This window comes from Convolutriloba macropyga, chromosome 4, assembly GCF_964194025.1.
Source record: "Convolutriloba macropyga chromosome 4, txConMacr16.3, whole genome shotgun sequence".
Lineage (NCBI taxonomy): Eukaryota > Metazoa > Xenacoelomorpha > Acoela > Convolutidae > Convolutriloba > Convolutriloba macropyga.
In genome coordinates, this window is record NC_134471.1 from 23,126,906 (window position 1) to 23,147,651 (window position 20,746).

General features: G+C 35.4%; 1 protein-coding gene across 3 annotated transcripts in view; it reads left to right on the plus strand.

Moving 5' to 3' along the window:
• LOC142337517 (uncharacterized) overlaps window positions 1–20,746 on the plus strand; it is a 320,572-nt gene that overhangs the window by 205,311 nt on the left and 94,515 nt on the right. For all 3 annotated transcript variants that reach the window (XM_075386800.1, XM_075386799.1, XM_075386801.1), the window contains exons 2-6: window positions 4,143–4,214; window positions 12,120–12,437; window positions 12,734–13,095; window positions 17,452–18,214; window positions 20,357–20,644. In XM_075386800.1, the coding sequence (XP_075242915.1) occupies window positions 4,152–4,214; window positions 12,120–12,437; window positions 12,734–13,095; window positions 17,452–18,214; window positions 20,357–20,644 (1,794 nt within the window). In that variant the 5' untranslated portion in view covers window positions 4,143–4,151. The remainder of the gene's footprint in view (window positions 1–4,142; window positions 4,215–12,119; window positions 12,438–12,733; window positions 13,096–17,451; window positions 18,215–20,356; window positions 20,645–20,746) is intronic.

The following is a 20,746-nucleotide window of genomic DNA, read 5'->3' on the forward strand; positions in this document are numbered from 1 at the left end:
GTGTCCACCTCAGAATAAGGAGAAAACGAACCGTGAGCACGCTTATTTTCGCTACAGCCCAGTAAAATATAGAACTGTGAGTCAGATCTCCGAACAAGATTTTTCAGTCGAAAAGTTGAACACGACAAAAATTCAGACAATTTCGGAAAAACGAACTCCCCCAAGTGTACAAAAGGTTTTTGTCAAAAATTTTGTTTAAATTTTTTTATAAAATTTAAATTCACACGCGCTGTTCTGTGAACTCTATGCACTCGCAGCAGCTGTAAGAAGTGAATAAGCTAAACAGTCTATATTGAATTCATAGCTCCTTAAAAACAGAAAGCCAAATTGAAAGTGTTCCTAGCAAACCCTTGTACTAACGCCCTAAACTAGTGTTAGTATTATTACACAATTCTTTCATTCACAGCACACAGTTCTTTCATTCTGTACAGTTTCTTCTTGTTGTTCATTTTTTAAACGTTTGAAGCATTTTCTTATGCATTGCTAGTTTTAAACGTTAGCATAATAGTTGTTTTTAAGCAGCAGGTTCCGCAACAAAGTTCTAATTGTAAATTTCAGGAATTGTAAATTACTCCTGTAAATATCCTCCTGTAATATAATCCAATCATGATGATGACTGCAGAAAAGTTTAATAGTTGTTCAAAAGCGGATCTTTATAAAAATTTTTGCGAACTTTATCAAAAAATGGAAGAGAAGGACAGTCTCATCGCCGAGCATGTGGTAACCGTGAGTGAACTCCTTAATAATGGGCTCAGGTAACAACTACTTCAGCTATAATAACACCAACAATTAACACGAGTGCGAAAAATAGCGTTTTTGTTCAAAAGTTTGAAACATTAAAAAACCAGGAGAAATAAGAAAATTTTTTTAATAAAGTGTAGTATCATCAAATCTGGCAAAAGATTGGACATTTCCTTAAAATTGCAGTTTACATGCGTACCCAGGCTCAACGACAAAGGAAAAACTGCAATTATTACACGGTTACGATCAAAAAATAATGAAAACAGTTACTTTTATTTTGCAGGATGCAACCAATGCGATTAAAAAACAAAAAAGTGATCATTTAGAAACAATATTCTCAAATTACAAAGACATTGTCTCTGCAATAAAAGAAAAATTCATCCCGAAACAATGGTATTGATGGAAGTGCCTCCCTTAAAAAAATTGTCGAAAAACGAACATACTAACAACAAATTTTATGAATTAATGAAAAACTGCTCGATTATATTACACAAGAATTTGCTGACAAAATCAAAATACTCCCTGTCTGCAATATGTCAAATGGCAAATTACAATGCTCTCTTTTACAACGATATACATTTAAATTTTCAGCAGGGAATTTCTTTCATTAAAAATGCAGTTTTATATCAATTTTTTTTATCTTCTTGTAATCTTGTTGGTTTAAAACCATTGCAATATTCTCAAAGTGCATATGTGAGGAAGGCTAACACTTACAAAACATGGAGGCAAACATATAGTTATACAAATGGATTTTAGCTGAAGTTTCTGTTGTTTTTAAGCCGTTCTGCAACGTGTACTGCTTTTTGATCAGATTTAGCCAGGAAAAGCAATGTTCAACTCATAGTTATACTATGAGTACTACTCATGTCCTCCTATAGCTTTTGAGAAAAGTTTTTCTACAGTTTTCCGTATGCATCTCGAATACCTGCATTCAAATGAAGCTGTAACATTTCAGCCGGACAACATCTGCTGTTGAAAGAAGTCATTCGAGACTTTGTTTACAACTGCATAAAAAAGCTTGAACATAACATCTAAAAAAATTGATATTTTTGCAAAGTCCCAGTTAGTGGCGAAAACACAAAAAAAAAACAGAATATATTGTGTTCAGAACCAGGAAGAGGTTAACAAATACTGTTCTTAATGTCGAAAATGGAAGAGTAGCAGAATCAAATAGTGTGAAGTATCTTGGCGTAATTATTGATAGCAAACTTAAATTTGATGGAGAAGTGAAAAAGATTCTTCAGAGATTGGCTTGTGGAAAAGAATACACTGAGTAAATGTTTACCAGAGAAATGGAAAGTTTTATTACTTGAAGCAATAGTAATAAGTCATCTACATTATTCCGCTCTAATTCTGATAGGATTGCAAAAGTCATTACTCACAACTTTAGAAAAACAATTGAATTGGGGAATAGAAATCATTTTTAATTGGAGAAAATACGATCGGTCTACAGATCTCAAACTTCGAAGCAAAATATTACCAGTTTCTTTTCTCTTGAAATATCATTGCTCGAAATATTGTTTTCGCTTACTCAGCAACGATCTTCCAGCATTTAAAATTGAACCTCTCTCTACCATGAGAATAAAACAACATGACAGGTCAAAAAAATAACGTCCGATAAAAGAAGGAACAATAAGTTTTTAACTGATTCTTTTAGTGCACGAGCCATTCCAACCTACAATAGTCTGCCTTCTAATATTAGACGGAAAGCAACATCGAAAGCTTCCTTAAAACAAGAACTGAAGGAATATTTTCGGAAAGAATTTTTGGAGGACCCAAAAGTAACAGATATAAAAGATGGCATTGAGAGCATTAGATTTTAATTTTGTTCTTTAATCTTCATGATGTACATATAAATTTGTGAGAACATTTTATGCTCGCATTTTAGGCCATTTTTACTAATTTAATGTCTTGTTTTTAGTTAGGCAAATTAATTATTCTATAATTTTACATAATGATATATTCTTAACTTTACATTGCCTCTTTTACCATTTGGTTTTTATTCTTATGTGTACCAGAGGAAATTAACAATGTTGTTTTTTTTGTTGTTGTCTTGAATCACCCCATAAATTCAAATCTCAATTCAAAGTTACCACAAATGTGAAAAAAAGGTTTCAGAGGGGAAGATCACAATTTCACCTTGGTTGGAACAATGCACCAAAAGGCCATAAAAAGGACCTACGAGTTCACCTAACGTGGGACCTATCCTGACGCGCTGACATTGAAGAGAGAATAAAGAAAGCAAACGGTGTTCTACATGCTCAGCTAACCAATTATTGCTTATCAAATGTTACGTACCAAATGTTGCTAACCTAAACTAGGCCTCTCAAGTCTCTTACCCTACCTGTTCTTCTTTACAAATTCTCACGTGCGGCAACAACATAATCAGACTTGCAAATGCTTGAGCACTTTCAGAATAGACTGTTAGAGGGATAACCGGTAACAAAGCGACATCGCATGTTAGACAATCAAGATTGTTAAACATCCTACCCGTCCAATGTTCACGCATCTAATTATTATGCTTTGCGTTATAAATCAAATGGACCATTATGAGCTCTCACCCGAACATACACTCGAGGGACGGTCACACATCTTTAACAGCACGGTCTATCATCACGAATAATAAAAGAACAGAAAAGCATGAACGGAATTACTACCGAACGACACGATTAGTAAATCGAATATCGAGATACGTCAGCACAACTTGTGCAACATGTCTAATAAAACCGATTGCTGACTCTCATGTGGAAATTTGTCAATGGAAGGTTCGATTAGCAAAACCTCTGTGCGTGGCAATTTTCTGTGACTGTCATTTTTGCTGAAACACGAGCATAAGTTTTTCAGACAAAGCGGCTGGGATTTAGTTATCCCTGCAAGCAGCTGCGAAACCCCAACAACTACAATAATATTGTACCCTTTCTTATTCCAACATAAGTTATCTTTATTTATTTACGATGCTTTGACGTTTGGCTACTGTCAGAATTTATTATGTATTGTTTGTTTGTTTGTTTTTGAGGATTTTCAGTGGGATTTACAGGGGACTATTAAACCTAGATTCACACATTAAAATTTTGTTCAATTCTCTCTGCACGTTCCGCAGTTGCAATGAAGCTGCCATGTGCAGATGTTTTGATCGCAATATCTAAATTACTTGCCGCCCCCGATCTGACCGACTACTCTATAAGGGGTGGGGCTTTTTCTTAATTGACGTTTTTTTTCATTTAAACTACTGCTACTATTGAAGGCCAATGCGAGGAATTAAACGATTAATCTTAGAACACCATTGAGGATAAACCTTGTTTTTTTTAAATAAAATTCGTGTGGTTATAATGGGGAAAATCTGAGTTTCTGTTAATAATTGGACTTCCTGTGCCATGTCTAATTTTGGTCCCTTCACTTTTTAGATCGCAATGAAGACTAAAGAGTCAATCGATAAACACGCAAAGCTAGTCTTATCACAAGCTGGCGGAAAGGTATGCCTTAGCTAACTTTTTGTTCTTTTGAATGTTCAAATGTGCAGGGGTCATCGCTCATTCGAGCGCAACTGGGAAAAATTAATAAGGATTAATAAGAAGTGCGGATTTTTCCGTTAGGTGCTAGGACTTCGAGACAGCGAACACCGAGCGGCATTTGATAAAAACAAATCAGAGCCGAATGTTTAAATTTAATTGGCCGAACAATCTGATTAGAGGAAATTAATTCAACTATGTGCATGGGTTTTATGTCCCGTAATGACAATCTGGTGTTATTGGACAGTTGAGTTATTAATTGCTCTGAAATGAAGTTGACCGACAACCATTCTAAGGGAGGGTCTTTCTTTTAATTGAGTCTTTCTCAAACCAAGAATGTAGCACTTGTATTAGTCCTGCTGGTCTTTTTATGAGAACCTCTTCAACAAAGTATCTCAACAATGCCTTCATAGTGATGATTTAAAATCAACCAATCAGAGTTATTTGGTTACAATTCTCATCTTAGGCATTCTGTTCTATAACCGTTTTATTCTACGGGAGTTCGAGCCGTGGGTGTGTGATATGAATCTATCAAAACCGAACATATTTCGAGCTAGCATGTTAACAGCATCAGCTTGTTTTTAATTCTTTTTTATAAACAAGAGGACATTGTTTTAATAAAGCCAATCAGGACCAAGTGCCCGCAGCTACAAGCGGAAAATCCTCATTAAAAACAATATAGCTGTAAGATGACCGGAGCTATATTGCGGTGCTCTTGGTTTTTTGTTACGACTCGAAGAGGAGTATTGGTTTTCTCTCGGTTTTTTTTACAGGAAGTAGATTTGTTCACGCGGCATTTAGACATAAAAGCGAAAGTGAGAAAAGCTGTCTTGGTGAACAGATTTTTGCTAAGCGGGAGAAGTTTTTTGATCATGCGCTGCGTTTAGTGAACGACTTTTTGACTTTGAAAAGTAGTTTTTGACTGAATGGCACATATAGATACCCGTTTTTAGCCGTTGTTTCGTCTAAGTGGCCCAATTTTTTTGCTTTTTATTTGGTTTCTTGTAGAAATAATTTTTGTTCGATACTATATTGAAATTTTAACCTCGGAAATTGACGCCACAATGTTTTGAAGAGCCTGAAAATGCGTTTCAAATTGAAAATTGGCGCATATTTCTTGATTTTTTAGTTAATTTTTGGCTTTTTTTCTATTAATTCCTTCATTTTTGGATCTTTTAACCGTCTTTTTGTCACAAATCAGTTAATATGGCAACTTCTCTTTTATAATTTATATACTCAACGCCTCTTTCTACCTCGATGTAATTTTGTTTCATAAAATTGTACATATGCTAATCCGATTTCGGTAGTTTTCCGATTTTCGTCAGATTTTTGTTTGCATTTTGGTTGTAATTGCTAGAAATAGTTCTTTTTGTGCAACATGTGGGACTTTAATTTCGTTTCAATGAAAATTAAATCATTCTTTGGCTTAAAGTTTTGGAAAAACAGTTAACACTTTTTCATAAGTGCAGTCTTAACTTAAAAGTTCTTTGACCATTTTTTTTGCAAAATGTTTCAATGTTTCGTATTTATGAATTCTGTTTTTTCCTATTTTTTGTTCTCTTCAAGAGGATAGATCTTTGTATCGGATGACTAGTTATCTTTTCTGTGTCTTGAATGCTGAACAATGAAATGTATTCGTTTTTCTTGAATTTTTGAAATTGATTTTTAACTTTCAAAAATTAAGAATGTCTTTTTGTTCCTTACATTGTGCCCATATTCTTCACATTCTAGTTAGTATCATTGTAGCTTTGTCCTGGCACCTACGTTTATTTTCGGTATATTGATTTTTTCAGTTGTAAAAAGTGAATGATCTCAGCTTTTTCTTAGATTTTCGTCATTTCTTTGGTTTGAAATTGATTTCATTCAACATAAGGCAGTACTGAGATTTTGCTAGCAAGCATTTTCCAAAATTTCCGTTTAATACTATGTACTGCAACTTTTTTCCGGCCTTGGTGTTAATAAACAATTTTTTGCCTTTGAATATTTTTCGTGTCTTTTCTATGATCAATTTTATTTTTGATTTAGTATGAAATCATGTTGTCTAGCATCTAGCACATGTACAACAACGATTAGGTGCGTGTTGTTTTTCGTCTTAATTGCAGTGATTAGAAGTGTAATTGTAGGTGTTATCTTATTCTTAAATTTGAGCTTTCTTTTTTGAAAAGATTTGACTTAGTTTCTAAGATTATTATCTCCTGTTTGCTTTCGCGATGTTTTTCAGGTTAGAATCATGAATTATTTGAGGGCAATTGATAACCTTGTCAGCTTTTTCAGACTATCAAGTTTTTGACCACCTTAATTATTTCGGATTTTTTAACGTTACCAAACGTTTTCAAAAATATAAAATTTTGCTGCATTTTGTTTCTCTTGGTGACAGTGGTTCAAGTTTCACCAATTTTTAGAGCAGACCTGGGAGGTCGTGAGTTAATGGTTTAATACAAAAGGTAGTGGCTTCCGCTGCAATAACGGTTTTGTAAGTGAAGTTTTGACGCTTCGAGTCGCTTCCGGAATTCTTCCGGCTATGTTTTCGTCGTCTTTCGCTTGACTTTTTCATGCTTAATTTCTTGCATTTTGCTTGACCTAAATTGATCGCATTCAGAAATTATGCCTGTTCCTAAAGCAAAATTGACTGTAAGATAAGGGATTGTTGCAAGGGCTTGATTGCCGAGTGGTTAATGCTTCCGATTCTAACGCTGCGGGCGGTTAAGGGTTCGAAACTCTGCGTTGTTAAAACTCTGCGTTGTGTTTGACGGCACGCAAGTCTATTTCGCAGCTATTCCAGCAGTCTGTCGGCAATGTCAAATAATAATTGCGCATGAGCGATAGCGATGCCCAAATGTGCCATTATACCCTATTTATTCCTTTTGATCTTTTCGTTCAACAATCCTAGTACAAATTAGCACTCGGTATTTGTCCAGAAATAGCACTCTGTATTGGGTATTTTGTGTTGAAAACCTATTTCATGTATCCAATTTCGATAGTGTCTCAGATCTATTGTCCTAGGACAAAGATACAAAGCTTTAATTACAAATACAGCACAGCGTCGATTAATTAAGAAAAATTATAATTCATGAAGTATGGCGTTCAAGGTTAAAATGAAGCTATTACCGATAGATGTAAAAGGATTCAGTGTTAATTAAAACGAGGAAAACTTTGTTTTATTGTTTTTAAGTATTTTGAGGATTGAGTGGAAGATTGTTGACCCAGCAGTGAAAAAGAGTAATTTTAACGGAAAGTGCATCCCTCAATGATAATGAATTTTTTGAACGAGCAAAAACAGCTCATATCAATCAATATTCTTTAATCGGGGAAACTAATTAATGGTCATTCAAGTGAGAGGGTGGCGGTTAAGCAAGCCGAAAAATGAGGTCAAGTAAGCCGAAAAATTTTGGGATAACCCGTATTTTAAGTTGCCCCTGGCGGGCCGGTGGGCGCGCTTCGCCGCGATAACCCGCCCGCGGTATCCGGATTACATCCCACAGCAGATGAGAGGCATGGTCATGGACAGCGGTCAGCTGAGGTCCGTACCCACTAGATGTCTAAAAATTGACGTTTTTTGTTTCTTTGGTGCATTGGAATACATTATGCACTATAATACTATGCGCAGTTTTGATTGTAACGGTAAACAATGTATTATTTCTGACAGATTACATGAATATTACATAACTTTCGGCTTGCTTTTATGTCGGCTTACTTTGCGTTCACCAAGTGAGAGCGCCAAATTGTCCATTGGCCCGGCAAGTGTCTCATGACTAAATTGTGAACAAGTTTTTATTACGGTCTTGTGTACAGAACAATTAAAGGGGAAATAGAATAAGTGTTGCCCGTAAAAATTCACCAAAAGGCACTTGAAAGGTTCTCATTTAGCAACATCTAGTTATCACGGCACATGGTGCAAAAACCACTCGCATGTTCCGGTTTCAGAGTTGAAATTCTTTGCTGATCTTTGAATTTAGAAATCAATATTCCCAATAATATTAATTGTTCCATCATTTTTCAAAAACGAGGTAATATAAATGCGAGGAAGGCTTTTTTCTGTCGTCAAAATTTTACTTTTTTGACAAATTATAGAGAAAAAAAGAACATCATTTCGTGGCCTTAAAGGCTAATTTTGATTTTTTTATAAACAGAAACTGCAAAATTTGCTGGATGGAAAAGGGGAGCTGTTTTCATTAATTGAAAGGAAAGCAGGAGGAAAAGGAAAAAGGAAGTTTTAGTATATAGAACACGGGCATTGAAAAATTAAATAGGCGATAACATAAGAAAAAGGCAAAGAACAATTGTGTTACTCCTTATGTAAAAGAAAATTCTTGGGAAAATGGAAACAACCAAACGAGGTTTAACATTTTCGTTTATCGCATTGGCAGTTTCTCTGGCATATCGATCAAATAATTCAGTGTGCAAATTAGAGCCTCAATTTCACAGACTAATTTTTTTAAAGAAAGACTTTATTCTGTGGATTGTTCCTGATGCTTTAAGAAGCTTTAGAATTTAAGCACTCCGCTAATTTTGGTTGACAGCCAATTTCTGTTGAGAAAAAATTGAGAAAATGTCACCAATATAATCTTGCTTTTTTTGAAAAATATACTCAAATACAGAAAAGTTTTTCGAGATAAAAAAAACTTGATTTGTCTAGTATTTTTTATGCGAAACTTTGCTTGAAGACTCGTTAAACATTTCAAACCTTCATCATTTTGAGTGTTACAATGAAGCAAAAATTTGAGTTTCCTGTCTAAGGGACATTAAAAAACAGGACCACAGGAAAAGGATACGCTTGAGGAAAGAACGGGAAACAATATTTTTCTTTTGCAACCACCATACTTCAGAATTATTTTGATTTTGATATTTGCGCTTTTCACAAGAATTAGAAATAGTTGTGTATTTGGGCAAAAAGTTTTTCTCAATTGCTGCAGAATATTGGCCAAAATTTGGTCCACGAGGTAGTTAAGGGCTCTATACAATTGATTAGCAGAATTGATCACATATGAGCAATTGTAACAGAACAGAAAAAAAAACAGTCGTTCTAGGAAAAAAGCGAAGAAATTTTACTATGACAGCACAGTAACCGTTTTCTAAGCTTATGCTGGTTGAGCTTTGGAATTTGTTTTCGGCAGTTGACTGAAAATTGATTGAATCGTTAATATAGAATTCTCTTGCGTGAGGTAATTGAAATACAGCAAAGTTGTGTTTCATTACAAAAAGGTAAGGGTTTTAAATTTTTTGTTGGTCACATAACTCTTGAACAGAAAACTTTTTTGTCTTCTTTGATACAAATTGGTCGTAATTGGAAGTTTTCCGAATATCGGACAAATAAAAACAGTTCCACGGAGTTCTTACCAGAAAGACAAGGGTTGTCATAATCAATAACTTTAATCTTTGATGATTTCTTAGCGTTACAGTTGACATTTTGAGAAAGAATTTTGAGCTGTTCTTGTATTTACTAATTGGTGAAGATTACATCGTTTGCGAATGTTTTCACTGAGAAAATAATTAAATGAGAAAAAAATGCTACTTCTAGCGTGTAAACTGATCGTTTAATTGCTCTTGAACGAATTTCATAGTAATTGTTGGAAATGTGTTCGTCTTTTTTAATGTAAATTTTTCGCTTGACCGTTTTGCGCTTTTCTAGAACATTCTCTGACTTCTCAAGTGACCTGTTCACGCTTTCGTTCTTAATTTTTGAGTGATCTCTATTGCTCTCACTCGAATTAAAAGTAAAGCTTGTTGCTAAAATAAAATCGATTTCAGCAAAGCAAGGAAAAGGGCCTGATAGCCGAGTCGGTAGTGTTCCCCGTCAGGGAGCGGAAACTCAATGGTTCGAATCACGGCTCGGTAACCTATTTTTGCACCATTAAAGAAAAATTATCTAGGCTACAGCCCCTGAATTAAATTTCCTCGCCTGTCGTTCAAGAGCAGTTCGTCCGACATTAGTCGGTTTGTTTCTTTTTTTTTGTGTGTATTAAATTACTGTCTGTGATAGTTTTTCATAGCAATTTATCGTTCTTGCTGAACCTACACTTCTAGAGGAGCTTTTTTGTGTTGCAAATTAATTGAGAACGGGTATGGTTTTAATATCTTAAAATCATAACAAAATGGAGGCTAAGATTTTTTTTTCTGTTTTCTTATTAAAGAAAGTTGCAATAAAAGTCACTCCAAATATTGTTTCAAGACATAGTTTTGCAAAACTGATAGTCAAATGAGCGTTTCCTTTTAAAGCAATGAATGTTTTCTTTTGTAACATTGACACGTATTTTGGAACATTCTATGCTACGCACAGTCTCACACGAGCCGAATTGTTAGTTTTCTAGCGAACTGAATTACGGGCGTTCTATGTGAGAAGTATTTGTGTTTCTAGTGAAGTATTGATCGTATGTGCGTATGAAAATCGCAGAGTCAGTTCTTCACATGATATTGGTTAAGATATCTTCTCTTCGCATCTTGAACCGCTGACAGTTTGTACCAATTCCTTGAAGAGAGACTATATATAAAGCTCAAAAACTGTGAATTTTTTAAAGCTCCTCCTATTCTAAGATAAACGAGCCTTTACACAAAAATTTAACCTCAATGATTTGCTGGGGCCCAATCAATCTTTCAATCATTTTGTTAGCTTTGACCTTATTAGTTCTACAAAAATAGTGTTTTAATTTTGACTTTCACTTTTTTGTCTGCTGAGGTTACGTTTAATATTAAATGGATCCTCTGATACTTAAGTCTCACCTACCACAAACGAGTTGTTCAGTAATTCCACCGTTCTTCAGTTCATTTGTTCCTTAAAAGACATTAGGCACAATTTCATTGTTTATGATTCTGTGTGTGAATTATTTTGGAAAATTCCTAATTGAGTTTTAGTTTTGGTTCCTTCATTTTTCAAATCATTCAATTGCCTGAGCTGTGAATCATTTTTCGTATCAAGTTCATTTCTTTGGTAAAAATTGTCAGCATTATGGTCAATTAAATTCGTTTTATGATATTCCGTTTCGCCTTGAATGTTGATAAAAATTAAGCCGATAGATGTCTGGAGTGTCGGGTTTCACCTGTGCGAAAATTGTATTTAAAACAAAGGTCCCGCCAAATTAAATGAGAGTAATCACAAATTTTCGCCTCATTTTGACTTGACGTGAAAAGAATCAACATTGAAATTACCGCATACTATATGGGGGTATTCAGAGAAATTCAGATCGGAAAAGTGATTGTAAAGATAATTGTTCCCACCCACTTCAGTGGGGGACTGTATACTCAAATGATTTTATGATCAGTCAATTTTGACCGATCGATGTAATCATCGTAGAGAGTTGTGAGTGGTATCATTAGAAAACCCGTCCAGCGTATAATATGGAATTAAAAAGATTTTTTTTTATTTTTGCATTTTACAGGGAGTTAGCGAGGTTTAAAGTTCTGTGATTAGTAGACGATATTACCTTGTTTTTATTCACATTTTCCGTATTTTCAAATTTTTGTCAATTTTTGGTACAATATGTTAAATTTTTTAACGGTGGTGTTATTGATTTTATCTTTTAAGATAAAGTAGGATTGCTGAATCCGTTTTTTGGCTAAAATTTATCCTAAGATTTTCAAAATTCAGACTTTTTTCGTCAAAAATAAGACCATATTTATCGGATCTAACAAAATTGCAGACCAAACTAAAACAGTTTTTCAAACTTAGAATAAAATTAGGCTGTTAATTTTGTAAAATTAGGCTGGTGTAACGGCGGTTATTTTTGCGGTGGCCTATATATGCTCAAATAACATCATTTGAAGCTCCTTTGTTAGCCGATTGCCCCGCAACTTTCACAGCTTTTTCAGCAGTATTTAGTTAATAATTTTAAAATATATCATAAAACATGAAATTAACCTGGATTTCGATTACAGGATGGAAAACATTCGTTCAACTTGGCTCGACTATATTTCGAAGCACATTGTTACGAGGAAGCGAAAACATACATCAATTCTTTCCTACAATCCGTGGGAAATTCTGACTGGCGAGCTCACAAGTTGCTGGCCGACATCGAGCTTGCCGAAGGTTGTGAACAAGATGCTTTACACACGTATAAAGATGTGTTACGACTTCAACCTGATTGCCGCGACGCTTTGATGAAAGTTGCTCTTCTAGCGGCTAAGTTGAATCCAATGGAACAAGCAGAGAAATGGTTAAAAGAAGTAGAAAGACGTTACCCTTGTGAGGCGAAGGTTAGTAATAGCTAAAATTGGCAAATGTTCAAATGGAAAATTTTTATGTGCATGAATCTGGATTTTAGTTCATGATTGAACCTATTTTGCAGAGTTAAACCTGATTTATAATTGTTTTTTGCAACATTGAAGCGCACAAGTTAATTGGAAGATTGATGAGTTCAGTTTCAAAAAAAATAAGTTAAACTGACAAAATGTTTACATGAATCGATGAAAACGGAATCAATTAATTATGCTGTTAGGGCAAACTATTTGCTGTGTTAGTTGATCTTGCTCAAAGTCAGTTTCTATTTCAGGTTACCGAAATACGCGATATTGTTTCAAGTCGCAAGTCAGGTGATCATTTGTCGGAGATGCGACAGAAGTCAACAAAGCATCCTACCGACATTGACGCCCAGTGTCAATATCTAAACGAACTGATCAATTGCGGACAAAATCGTCAGGCGTTTGACCATGTTGTGGAACGAGTTGGGATGTTTAATTCCTCTCTTCAATGGCAGCGAACCTCCGAAATGGTTCTTGAAAATTTTATGGCAACGTCTCCGAGTACGGATCGAGAGCAGATAGGGAATTTCATGATACTTGCAACGTACTACAGACAGATTTTGCTGACGGTTGCAACTGCGCCGCTCAATACCACCAAACAGCTTATTCAAAAGTTGGTATGCATTCCGGGTTGAATCCAGAATTTTTTAACCAGAGCCTAATTAAATAAAACAGGGCAAAGCTAAATTTAACTAATAATACCTTGCTCTCAGATTTAGGTAGTTTTCAGAAGTTTTTTAAAATCTCCTAAAGCTATTTTTGGTTTGAAATGCTGATTTGCGTCTCGAAAGAGAATGCCATTTATCCGCATCATTCAATAGAGAAAGATAAATTGCTCTTCCCCATAGTTAGATATTGTTGGAAATATGCTGAATTGCTCTCAAAAATTGGTAGCAATAGGTTTGCTCGTCTTCTGTATTAATTGCTCTCAAACGAAGTTTGTAGCAATTATATCAGTCCTGTCGGTCTTTTTTAATGCTACTTTTCGCTTGACCGATTTTTCGTCTGATGCAATTGACTTTTCGTCCTCAAAAACGGGATAAACAGGTAGTCATTATTCAGGTTTTTTGAGCCTCAAGGGTCAGAAAACCTCCGTTAGGGTTTTATAATAAGTTGCTGGAAATTTTTTATTGGTCATGGTTTAAGTTTGAACTTTTTAATATCACAAGTTTTTGCAATTTTTTTTTACAAAACTAACAACTTTTGAAAGTTTTTTGAAAATTTTTGTCATTTTTCAGGCTCTAGCTTCAAGAGCCACGGAGCTTTCTCTAGGGTATTGATAAAATGTTACTGCATAGTTCATAAATTTAATGGAATGTTTCTCAAGATTTTAATAGCACGAATTTAAGCAATTTTTTAAAAAAATATTTGCAATTCTTCATGTTTTTAAAGTTTTTCCGGCACCACGGGCCCTGGGACCTCCTTCAAGGTTTGATAATCAGCTACTGCATAGTTTCTAGAGTTAATCGAATAGTGATTAATATTCATTTATAATTTTATCATGTTCCAAATGTATGGATCTTTCTGAGCCAGTGATACTATTTCAGGCTTGAAGCAGGGATACTGGATAGTCTCTTGAGACACCAAAATTGTTCTTAAGATATTAATATCTTGAATTTTCGCAAGATATTTCTAAATTTTGCAATTGTTTCAAAAGTTTCAATATTTTTTGCTTTTTTTAATGTTTAACGACCATTACTGGCCCACGAAAATTTTTAAGTCTTGGTGATGGGTTATTTGACAGAACTTGTGAGAGAAAAAATTGTTTCGAATTTTTTACTGCGAAGTTGAAAACTTTTGTTTAATTTTACCTTTTTCAGTTTTTTCTTTATGATTTATTTACTACCAAGGCTAGAAAACTAGAAGTTGCAGAGTCGAATCCCATCTGGGAAAATATCTCGCTTTCTTTCTGTCGAATAGGGTTTCCTTCCTTTTCTTTCTCGTTGACGATTTATCTCTCTCTTTTTCTCTCTCTTTGTTGATGAAGCACTTTTTAGAAAATGATTGTTAATTGCTCTCAAAAGCAATTTGTAGCAAATATTTTAATCCTGTTTGTCTTATGCAATTTTTCGCTGGGCCGGTTTTTCGGCTGACCCATTTGACTTTCGTCTTCAGAAACGGGATTAAAAGGAAGCGCCCGTTTGAATTTAGTTCTCTTAGAGCCGTTCAGCCCACTAGCTTTCAAGTGTGTGATTAACAGAAACTGTTTTGGAGACTTATAGTTATGTTGTGAAGGGCGGTTCTTTAAAATTGATCCCATACCGTCTTCCACCCACCGCCCTCACATTAGTCCCCTCCAATACACTTTTGCACCCCCGCTGCGCTCACCTTACGCCCCTTCAATTAATCTACTGTTAGCCTCACTAAACCGATGCTAGCTACTGACGAAGCCAACCGCTCGCCGGTTGTTTGAGAGCAAATTGCCCGACGTTATTCGATTGGGTTCATTCGATCTCTGGATAGATTTTTATGAATGATTTACGCTGCAAATATTTGTTATCATACGAACGGTTCTTTTTAAGTCTGGCCCAGTTTTGTAGTTCGGTTTGTTCTCCTTGCTCACTAAGTGCGTTTAAAAGCAAAACTAATGGGCAATTAGTGAATCCCAACGCATCTTATCACTTTTTTTCTTGAAAAAAAACAAGGTAATCAAACAAGGTGTTCGAAGCAAAAGAAGAAATTAAAGATTTTTGTAGCTTCTGTCAGCCTCTCGAGAGCTATTATTTAGGCGTTCTCCTTTTTTTTACAATTCACAGAATTTGAATTGTATTGGTGCGCTCTTTTTCAAAGATCTGTTCACAAATTTTCATGGCATTTGAAGTTATTGAAGTGATGGTTTTAGTCACGCCGAAACAGTAAGTGGAGCAAAAAAGCGAGTGGTTTTGTGGTGTGATTTTTTGCTCTAATTGTGACTGGGAGTGAGGAAACGGTGTTATTACAAATTTTCGCTTTCTCGCTGTTGGTTTTTTTTTGTGCACATGCGGCATTTTGACAAAGATTTTTGCTGAAATTTTTTTAGCTGATTTGTTTCCAAATAGATTTTCCAAGCCATTCATAGTCCGTTCGTGGTCTAGTTGTTTGTTTAGTCCTGAAATTCAATTAAAATTCATTGAATTGTGGGTCAGTACTTGTGCTGCAATGTTTTTAAAGATCTGCTACCTCATTTCCATGAATTTTGAAGTGCAATTGAGGCGATTTTGTTCACGCCGAAACAGGAAGTGGAGCGAAAAAGCGAGTGGTGTTGCAGCGTGAACTTTTTTCAATCTGATTTTTAAGTAGAGAGAAAATGGTGTATGAACAAAAGTTCGGTTTCTAGCTCGTGGTTTTTTGTTCACATGCGGCATTTTCGCTTAGATATTTATTTTTTTCGATTCGATTTTATTCGATTTTTTGATAGAATTTTTTTTAAATGGCTTGAAAATTCTTTGAATTGTAGGCCAGGACTTGTCCTGCTACGTTTTTTTTCTTTCGCTTTACCTTTTGATCATGTTTTACATGAGTCACAATTTGCACGCTTAACCTCTGACTTATCTCACTGTTTCGACTGAATGGATTTTAAATGCTTTCCCGCATTGAGTGACGCAATGTAGTGAATAAGGTCAAAGTCTAAAGAGCAAAATCAAAAGAAACGGGATAAAGTTCATAAGAGCTATTGCTGGATGATATTAGTATTAAACGTAATAGCTTTCAGTTTAGAAGCTGAATTAAGTATAGTTTTATAATCTAACTGGAACTGCACATCGCATTAGAACATTTTTTTGAAACTTAGGGAAAATTTCTGTCAATTTCTCTGTCTTCTTTTTTCTTTTTTTGTTTCAATCCCGATATGCGTCAACGGCGGCTATTTTCCGGTAACCTGCGGGCTATGTTTTAAATTGATTAGATTGTGAGTAATAAGAAATTTTTTAAAGCCGCGAAGCGTTGTCGAGGCTTTTCTTGTCCTTATTGTTGTTTTTTTTCAGTCCAAAGGTCTTGGAGTGCTTTGGGGCGCTGCGTTTTTTAAAATAATATGTGGACATTTTTTTACTTGAATTTATTAACCATGATTAACAGAGAAAAGAATAATTATGTATTCATACTTATTGACTTTTGTAAAAAATAAGAAGAATTGACCTAAAATAAGCGCAAAAGGGAATTATTCATAAAAAATGTAAACTCGATAACTCCTCGGATGTGGCGAAATTCATATACCCTCCAATTATAATGTTTCTTGTGCTTGCTAGTGATACCACTCACAACTTACAGCCAAGTATATAGAAGAAACAAGCTAGGAACAAGATAAACCGGCAAACTGTAGAGCTTTAAGCCGATGCGCAATTTTCTGAGAGCTTTTGTTGCCGCTAAATGAACTGTTTACCGAAGCTGCTGAGGAGGCAGAAGTTCACGGTGTGAAATGAAGTTTTGGGAAGATTTTTTCCACTAACTAATCTCGTGAGCAATGGTCTTACTAGTGAGTACTTTTTTAGTCAAGATGTAAATATAACGGAAGAGATTACCCAGACAAGTCATTATCGTACTTCACTTGGGTTTTCTATTTCGCCGTAAAGGGTTTCTGGAGCTTTCATTGATATTCACACAATAGGTGATTCTGCGCGTGGCACTTTGATTTTTGTAAAAATTCCTTTGAAATTGTTTAGCAGAGACTCGCCTCAGGCATCTTTTTGCTGGGTTGAATTGAAACTTAGAGGTCAATTTGGGACATGAAACAGAATATGCTGGTCTTAAGAGAGCAAACAGATAAAATTCTTAGGACTTTTCTGCTTGGATCTAACTTCATTTGACCGATCAAATGAGGTTTGATTCTTACTATTACGCATTGGTCGGACGATACTACCGATCTAACTAGTGGGTCTCAATGATTTCTGACATTATGTCAGCTATCGTCATAATTTCATAATTTTTCAATTAATGTAGTGCCAATTTTAAAGTTTTTCTGTTGATGTTTTTTTTTACTTTTTGCTTTGTTTAGATTAGATCGAGGTCTGTATCGATTCGTGTCGGGATACGAAATCAATCGGTTGGATGATTCCTCAGAACTCAATTGCTGTGCAAAGGAAATCGCGGCTTGTCTTTTAACTGCAACTGTCTTGGTTATCAACAAAATTCTCCTTCAAAGAACCTTTTCTCTCTCATCCGTCGATATTCTCATCATGAGCTTATGTAAAGCGGGCTTGGCCTTACAACCACACAAACTTAACTTTCAGTGGGTCAGTTCCAGTTTTAGTTTCAACGTTGAGGGAACGTCAACCTGTGCATCGCCGCATTACGAACAATCTTCGAGAACAGTTTGGAATGTTCTTGCAACTGAGCGAATGACTTTATTGAGTCACGTCTTAAGCGCAGTTAGAAGTGTCCAGAGAATTGATCCAAGTTTATTCAATAGTTGCAAACTTAGTGGTGTTAAAGATCAGTTAATTAACATAGTTTATTCCGCAACGACTGTTACAAATAGTTCTTTCGTGGCAAATTATTTGTACCTACTGGAGCCATTTTATCCTAATTTGAACGAAATCGATCATTCTTACCAACTGTCTACCAATGATGTGCATGTGCGGGACTTTTTCAAACAGACTTGTGAGAGTATGGAGAATGTTTGTTGGATTATTTTGAGTAGAAGTGGTTTTCCGAAATGTGACAACGTGGGAAATGAGAGTTTGCGATGGATGCTCAGCGACAAGTTGCCGTTATCGGTGGAGATGAATACAAACAGAGTGTCCAATGTTGACTTACAGGTACTTAACAATACAGAGTGAACAAAAAGATTTTATCCCCATTTTTAAGAGGTAAAGGATTCTCCGGTGTATCTTCGGATGGCTCGTCGCATTTTTTTGATTACATGGACCCTTAATAATTATTCGCAACCACTAGAACATTGCTCGATAAAACCAAAACGGGCGCTAAGCTTTGCGCAAGGTAAATTTGTTCTTGAGAAATTTTAGTCCTAAAAAGCACTGGAATCTAAATATTTTGATGAACTCCAATCAGTAGCTTCTCCGTTACTCAGTCGATAGGTCGGTTAACAATTTAAAAAAAAGTAAATGAAAGTTAAAATTAAATGAAAGTTATCGCCAAGTTTTGAAATTAGCAATTTTCCCCCGGAAACGGCGATAACCAATGGTTGAGCAATGCGATGAACAATACGCACAGTTAAGTAGAGAGGTTTTTTACTATTTTGTGTGGAAGTAATGAGAAAAAAATGTTGATACAAATTTCAAATTGTTATTTTTTGCTTTTCAATTGCTCTTGAAAGAAGTTCATAGCAATTATTGTAAACGTTGGTCTTTTTTATGCAAATTTTTCGCTTGGCCATTTTTCGCTTTTCCTCTAGAACATTCTTTGACTTCTCAAGTGGCTTTTTCACGCTTTCGTTCTTCATTTTTGAAAGATCTCTATTGCTCTCACTCCGAAGTAAAGCTTGTTGCTAATATAAAGTCGGTTACAGCATAGCAATAACAAAGGCATGATAGACGAGTGGTCTGTGCATCTGGTTATGAATCGAAAGGTCAGTGGTTCGAATCCTGGCGGGGTTAAATCATTTTCTACCCGCCTGTCGTTCGAGAGCAATTCTTCCGACATTAGTTGGTTTATGTTTATATTCCTCGCAATTAGTAAAATTCAATTTTGAACACTGAGCGCATCGGATAATAGAACCAGCGAAACCGAGAAATTTGCTCCTAAATTTATCATCTGTGAAAGTTTTTGCTTTATTTGAAATAAAAATAATTTTAAGTTTTCTGGAATAAGGTGACAAACATTTAAATTTTTTTTCGTTAAGTTTTTGCGGTGATTTGACGTTATACTTAGGAAAGAGCAAAACATCAAGCATTGGGAGGTTTCAAGAGTTTTGTCTTTGATTTTATCTCTATCAATATCGTGACCCCCTAATTTTTTCCGCTATGAGTGTATTTTCGAAAGAAAATTTTATGGAAAAAATTGGTCCACGACTGTTATTTACAGATATTTGAAAGCAACCGAACTAAAACGGTTTGGTGGTGAATTGCTGAGATGAGGGGCGAGTTGTGAGAATTTCGTTACCATCATTTATTTGCTTTTTGTGCGACTAGTCTAATGCTCGATAAAATTTGGCATTCTTACATAAGGATTGTTGTTCTCGCAAAACTTTTAATTTTTTCAAGATTTAGAAAAGAGTGAAAATGTTTAACAGTTTGATTTTTGGGGCGCCGAAGAGTTCGCAGTAGCTGCTATCGTGCATAACTGGCTCCCTCTTTTGAAGAATAAATCCAACTAATCTAGCGGGCAAAGTTGTTGGTTTTCTACGTTTTTCTCCCAGACAAGAATGGTGTCCCCCTTATTTTTTGCTCCAAAAACCGTGTTTTGAAAATATCTCCCTGAGAAACATATTTCGTTCCACGAGCGTTGAGTTTCGAGATTTCTGTAAAAAGAACCGACTTGCAGTCCTTGCAATCGATTTTTCGTGGAATTGCAAAGTGGTGGCCAGAAATTTAGGAGGCTTGGGGCAGTTGTCATTTCATTTCTTATCAACCAAACTATGACATGACACTTTACAAAAATTCTGACTCGTAAGCGTTTTGACAAAAAAAAATGTAAAAGTTGTGAGACATCTGATATTTTGTTTCTTACCCGCTTCCCTATCAAATTAAAGGAAGTAGCTAAAAAATGATTAACGTGAGCCTGTTTCGCAGAACTTTAATTAGACAATCTGATTTGCTCTTGTAACAATTTTTTTTTACCTGTTACAATTATTTTTTCTCGTTTCACTTTGTGAAAGTTTTTAGCCCTGAAAGTATGGGAGCTAATGAGGGAATGGCGACCTTGTTATTCAGTTATTGTTTTCTTACTATTGCTGGGAACTATTGCTGAGATTATGTACAACTTCATTTTTCTGTTAACAGGCGTTTGCTTTGGCAGCTAGTTACTGGATGGGACAGCACTTAAAGTATTACAATAAAGTGAACCCTTTTTTGCCCTCAATATCATTGCTATGCTCAGTTGCTTCCTCGGAACAAGTGGAAGGGTGGCGAGCACTTTTGGACGTTGCGGTTGTCGAGAAAAATTTCCCTGTCAAGGGATACGCAACATCTGGACGTCATCTGAATCAATCTTTACAGATTATTAGAGCAAATGTGTCTGGACTTCCTACTGCGATCCAAATTGCTCTGGCCAGGAGCTTCCAGAAATTGGTAAAGGGGAATTTTCGATAAAATATCATTTGTTTGATCTTGTTTATAATTAAGAATGGATATTTTAGATAGTGGTGCATTTTCTGAAGTAATTGAGTTGCA